The sequence below is a fragment of the Oncorhynchus gorbuscha genome, linkage group LG11, assembly GCF_021184085.1.
Source record: "Oncorhynchus gorbuscha isolate QuinsamMale2020 ecotype Even-year linkage group LG11, OgorEven_v1.0, whole genome shotgun sequence".
Lineage (NCBI taxonomy): Eukaryota > Metazoa > Chordata > Actinopteri > Salmoniformes > Salmonidae > Oncorhynchus > Oncorhynchus gorbuscha.
Window position 1 is genome coordinate 28580906 of NC_060183.1, and position 6000 is coordinate 28586905.

The 6000-nt window shown below is 43.3% G+C and overlaps 1 protein-coding gene across 1 annotated transcript in view; it reads left to right on the forward strand.

Moving 5' to 3' along the window:
* The first annotated feature begins 508 nt into the window (after positions 1-508).
* Positions 509-6000, forward strand: part of gucy2g (guanylate cyclase 2g) — an 88008-nt gene continuing 82516 nt past the window's right edge. The window contains exons 1-3 of the mRNA XM_046367957.1: positions 509-635; positions 1168-1279; positions 3803-4148. Of these exons, the coding sequence (XP_046223913.1) occupies positions 509-635; positions 1168-1279; positions 3803-4148 (585 nt within the window). The remainder of the gene's footprint in view (positions 636-1167; positions 1280-3802; positions 4149-6000) is intronic.

Below are 6000 nucleotides of genomic sequence, written 5' to 3' on the forward strand. Positions count from 1 at the left end.
GGTGTTTTGAGTGTGGCGCCCGGGGGAACCTTGCCTGGAATTTCCCAGCTCACGAGGAGTCAATGCCATGAGCAAGCCCCGGAGGCAAGGTGGGCTATGCAGTGAACTAAGTTATTTCTTGTTGGACGACTCGTCGCCTGCACAGCCCGGAAGCAAGCGGTTGACAAACCCGTATCTATGGGTCCGGAGTAGGAGTCGGAGAGGGAGCCGGAACCCGACCCCACTGGTGAACCACTAGAGAAGGAGCCCATCCTCCCCCTCCTTGATTTCGAAGGGACCAGTCGAGACACCCGCTGGGGGCCAACTGAGGGGACAATTCGGGACTGCCTAGTGGGAGGATCCGAACATGAAATCTGCCGCAGCCCGAGTGATGGCGTTGGATGGACAGCTACTTCCGGGGGTGAGTGAATTGCAATACCCCCATTTCCAAATCAAGTATAACATTTTGTATCAGGTGTCGCGCCAACAGGGGCAACTTTGACAGGTACTGTTGCTGCCCCGACGGTACATGGGAACTGTTCTTCAGCTGGCCCACACCCACCTGCTGGGTGCTCACCTGGGGATGGAGAAGAACTGGGAATGGATCACTGCCCGGTTTCACTGGCCCGGGATGAGGAGGGCCATGGAAGACAATTGTCAAAGCTGCCCGAAGTGTTAAATCACTGCCCCGAAGTACACTTCCGAAACCCGCTGGTCCCCCTACCAATCATTGGGGTGCCCTTTAAACGCATCACCATGGACATAGTAGGACCCCTGGTAAAAACAGCATTAGGACACCGGTACATCGTGGTATTAGTAGATTATGCCACCCAGTATCCCGAGGCCATTCCACTACGGGCGGCAGTATCCAATGGAATCCAGGAGCTGTTCCACCTCTTTAGCTGGGTGGGAATCCCGAACTAGATCCTGAAAGACCAAGGTACGGAGTTTATGTCCCATCCAATGAAAGATGTGTGCTGTCCTGCAAATCAAACAGACCTGGACCTCCTTCTTTCACCCACAGAGAGATGGGCTCGAGCGGTTAAATAAAATCCTCAAACAAATGCTGCAGAACGTCATCGAGCAGGACAGGAAGAACTGGGACCAGCTACTACCCCACCAAATGTTCTTGATCCGAGAAGTACCCCAGTTCTCCACAAGTTTTTCACCTTTTGATCTTGAACCCAGCCCAGAAGCAAACGCTCAGGGAGCTTGTCATTCGGAGCACGGCGTTGTTCTCCGAGAAGCTAGGCCGCACGACCCTCATTGAATACAACGTCCGCATCTGGCACGGGAAATGGTACGAAAGTGGCCATATCTGATTCCCGAGGCCCGAAGGAAGGCTGTGAAGCAGGATGTGGAGGCTATGTTGAGGATGGGGGTCGTCGAAGAGTCCCACAGCACATGGTGCAGGCCTATCATGTTGGGGCCCAAACCGGACGGTAACTTGCGCTTCTGTAATGATTACGTTTCATCCCCATCACTGTCCTCAGAAGACTCTACAATGTCTTCTTCAATGAACATGCTTTTAACTAAATCAGGGATTTTTTTCAGAGTCAGAGAGACTCAGCATGGTATGATCGTCTTCCAGAAAGTAGTTCATCACAACTTTTTCCCACTGAAATTTGTCGATAGCGCCTGATAAATTCAGGGCAGCAATGTTATTGAGAGCAGTAGGACCATATTTGTTGTTCTCCATGATTAAAGTTATATCTTTAAAGAAAACTGCAGTAGAAAGGAGTATGTATGAATAACAAGCAGCTCATTTTATAGACACAAGATGCTACACCGCAGACCAATCTGAAACTCATCTCTCAGCATGTCCAGCCCACTCATTATCTCAGCCAATCATGGCTAGCAGCACGGTTCCTGTCTTTTCCTTTGGCTAAACCAACTAGGCTCATGAATTAACAACTTTATTCATGTTTACAGATGGCATAAAAGTTTGTTATTATGGCACATGAAAATAGTAAAAATAAAGAAAAACCCTTGAATGAATAGGTGTGTCCAAACTTTTGACAAGTACTGTATGTACAGTGTAAGTGTGTAAATATGTGTATCTATGTATGTGTATCTATGTATGTGTATCTACTAAAACTGTTTCATGTTTTGAGGGAGCGTGCAATTGGTATGCTGACTGGAGGAATATCCACCAGAGCTGTTGCCAGATAATTGTATGTTCATTTCTCTACCATAAGCTGCCTCCAAAGTCATTTTAGAGAATTTGGCAGTACATCCAACAGGCCTCACAACTGCAGACCATGTGTAACAGTGTGAGTCCAGGACCTCCACATCCAGCTTTTTCTGAGACCAACCGAAGTCAGAGAAGCTCATTTGCGTAAGCTACGGAAAACAAACACAATTGGATTTTATCGATGGCAATTTGAATTCACAGAGATACTGTGACAAGATCCTGAGGCCCATTGTTGTGCCCTTTGTCCGCCGCCATCACCTCATTTTCGACATGATATTGGATGGCCCCATGTTGCAAGAATCTGTACACAATTCCTGGAAACTGAAAATGTCCCAGTTCTTCCATGGCCTGCACACTCACCAGACATGTCCCCCATTGAGTGTGTTTGGGATGCTATTGATCAACGTCTACGACAGCGTGTTTCAGTTCCTGCCAATATCCAGCAACTTCGCACAGCCATTGAAGAGGAGTGGGACAACATTCCACATGCCACAATTAACAGCCTGTTCAACTCTATGCAAAGGGGATGTGTTGCGCTGCATGAGGCAAATGGAGGTCACACCAGATACCGACTGGTCTTCTGATCCACGCCCCTACCTTTTTTTTAAAGGTACAGTATCTGTAACCAACAGATACATATCTGTATTCCCAGTCATGTGAAATCCATAGATTAGGGCTTACACTCTTCGAGAAAAAGGTGCTATCTAGAACATTAAAGGGTTCTTTGGCTGTCCCCATACAGTAGGAGAACTCTTTGTAACTCAGTCAAATCTTTTAAATTGTTGCATGTTGCGTTTTATATTTCTGTTCAGTGTATATTACCAGGGACTGTATTCATAAAGCGTCTCAGAGTGTGAGTATAGGCAATCAATGTGAATGGGAAAGCAGTTTGTTATTTAAAAAGTTTGGTAACAACAATTCCTATGAATACCCTCCCCATAATGCACAGTAAAAGCATTTCTAAACCCTAATCTGCTTTCCATAATGCGTTATAATGCATAACATAGGCTCTAAACGGCTTTTTAACGGCTTATTGATGTCTATAACTACATTATGTACATTATGCCTGCTGCATACAGTTGTAAGAGTTACTATGTATTTAGCAATGTGGACTTACTGTAATTTCCCCCTATACAGGTTTACACGATACATGCCTATGTAACTACCAGTTATTATAGGGATACTTATAATGACTGCAATGTTGTTTTGTGTGTAACCAACAATGGGAGACAAAAAAAATGTAACCTACTGTGCAACCTCAGTTTTCGATCATTCATTGAAAGGTCAGTAAGGAAAGGAAATGGGAGGAGAAAACAATTATGGCTGGAAGCATTTTGCACACTGAGATGTTTCATTTATAGGAAATAAGAAGTTAAATTTTTTTGGCTGCTCATTGGGATATAAACAACAGGTCAACGTGTGTACATTGAGTGCTAACGACTCCCTCTTCACAGGTACTCTGAGAGGGTTCGATCATTACTCCCCCTGTGAAGGTAGAGGAGCAATGTCAGAGGAGCGTCAGGGGTATTTAAACCTCTCACCATACAAGAGAGCATACTCTGCTTGTCCTAGAAGGACTAGGAGGATGACAGGGAGAATGCACACCCTTTTGCCTTTACCTCTCTGCAGCCTGAGCCATAGCTCCCTGTATTTGTCTCTGCTGCTGCTGTTCATAGCTACTACCCCAGTTCTCTGCAATGGCATGAATGGGACCAACTCTTACCGACTACTGATTGGTTTCCAGGCTCCCTGGAACGTGTCCTATCCCTTCAGTGCCCGCCGGTTAGGCTCCGCAATACAGATTGCTGTGGAAAAGGTCAATAGCAACCCATCATTTCTGGGGAACTACAGCCTGGATTTTGTATACGTGGACTCGGAGTGCGACGCCAAGGTTTCCATAAGAGCCTTCATTCAGCAGGTGTGGAAAGAAAACGTGTCGGCGGTCTTTGGTCCGGCTTGTCCCGAGGAGGCGGAGGTACAATTCAAATCAATTCAGTTCAGTTTAATAAATGTTCTTTCATTTCAATGTACATTTCCTTTTGAATAATTTGAGTATTTTATGAATTTGAATGCATATTTAGAGCAAATTGGTAACACTTTGCTATTTCAGATTAATTTACAATTGACTGTTATATAATATTACTATGTAGCGGACCATAGATATAATAAGTGAATACTTTTACATGCAGATATACGATAAGATAGATCATTATGCTGGCCAAATAAAACAAAAAAAACTGTTTAAAGGGACATTTAAATCAAAGTTTGTTTAAAATGTTCCGACCTCAATTATGGTTTTATATTGAGATAAGTTGACTGGAAAGGATAAGCACCACATCTCTTAGATCGTATTTGGTGCTTTCTTCCCGAAATTAATTTAAGGTCGACTCATTTCAACGAATCTACACAATCGATGGTGTGAGACGTGGTTTAATCTTGAGATGTAGGCTATTTTTGATGGGGGGGGTTGTGGAATTAATTTAAGATAATGATTACCACTATAGTAAATGTATTTTCACACCAAGTCTGATGCGTTTTCTCCCCACCTTTCAGAAATATTCATACATCAACAAACTAACCGTTGCTGCTGTGCTCATTCTCCTGCCTTTTAGAAGGCAGTGTCAATGTAATATGTTGTTCAACGTGGCTAGAGAGGATGCTGTAATGATAGATTATTTATTTTTGTTACTGAGTATATTACAAAATGGAAATCATGACAGGAGCATTTGCTTTAGTTGCGTCCCATTTAGGATGAGACGAAATGCAAAACTGACACCTGTCTTCATTCCTTGCACATAAACTGTTCAACTGTTGTTTTTACAACAACTTATTGGCAGCCAGATACCTGTACGTTACCGTACAAAAATACGCAGTATATTACCATACAGTATTTTACAGTATCCAATACTGTTACTGTTATTAATTTACGGTACAACTAATAATACCTTAAGTCTTTTTACTACCAAATACTCCCACTGTAATCTATTGTATGGTACTAACACTGTTACTGTACTCTATTGTACATACTAATACAGTTACTGTAAAATATTATATGGTACAAACAGTTACTGTTATGTCTTGTATGGTACTAACACAGTTACTGGTCATCTATTGTACGTTACCACTGCTGCGACTGTAATCTATTTACAGTAACAGATCAATTACTTTGAGGAAAAGATGCCTTGAGTCAATCACAGAAGACAAGAGTCCCAATCCTTTTTCAAAAGATGCATTTATTATTCTCGGTACAAAGAACAAGAAGTGCTCCAGAGTGCGATCATTTAGTCCGGTCAAACAGTAGCATTAATATCCTGATTCCTGCTTGAAAGTGTCTGCCCTGCCTTGTGCCTGTTTCTCACTGAGCCCTCCGAGACTGTCCACCAACCAGACAGCAGCCTTGGGGAATAGATTGTGCCTGAGGCTGTCTGAGACAGCAGGGGATTACACATGGGGAGTTGGCCGCTGGCTTTCTTGAGCACCATTATCTAGAAAATAAGGGAAGTAGTAACAGGTCATAAAATATGAGGGAGCACAAACAGCAACTTCGCAGGCTGTTTGTACCCCTCTGGTCTGGGCACAGAGTTCCAAAGTATTAAGTCCCAGACTATCAGGTTCAGAGTTCAGCCTATTCCCACATATAGTAATGCACACAAATATTTGTGTACAACGGCAGTATTTGCTACTCTGACTTATTTATTTTACTTCTATCGCAAGCCTTTCCCTTGAAGGCATGGATCATTTAACTACAGTGAATTGGTGAGATAATGTTTTTGATGTCCTCCTCTTAACCAAATACAGACCTTGTGGCTCTTCCACTCCAACTTTAG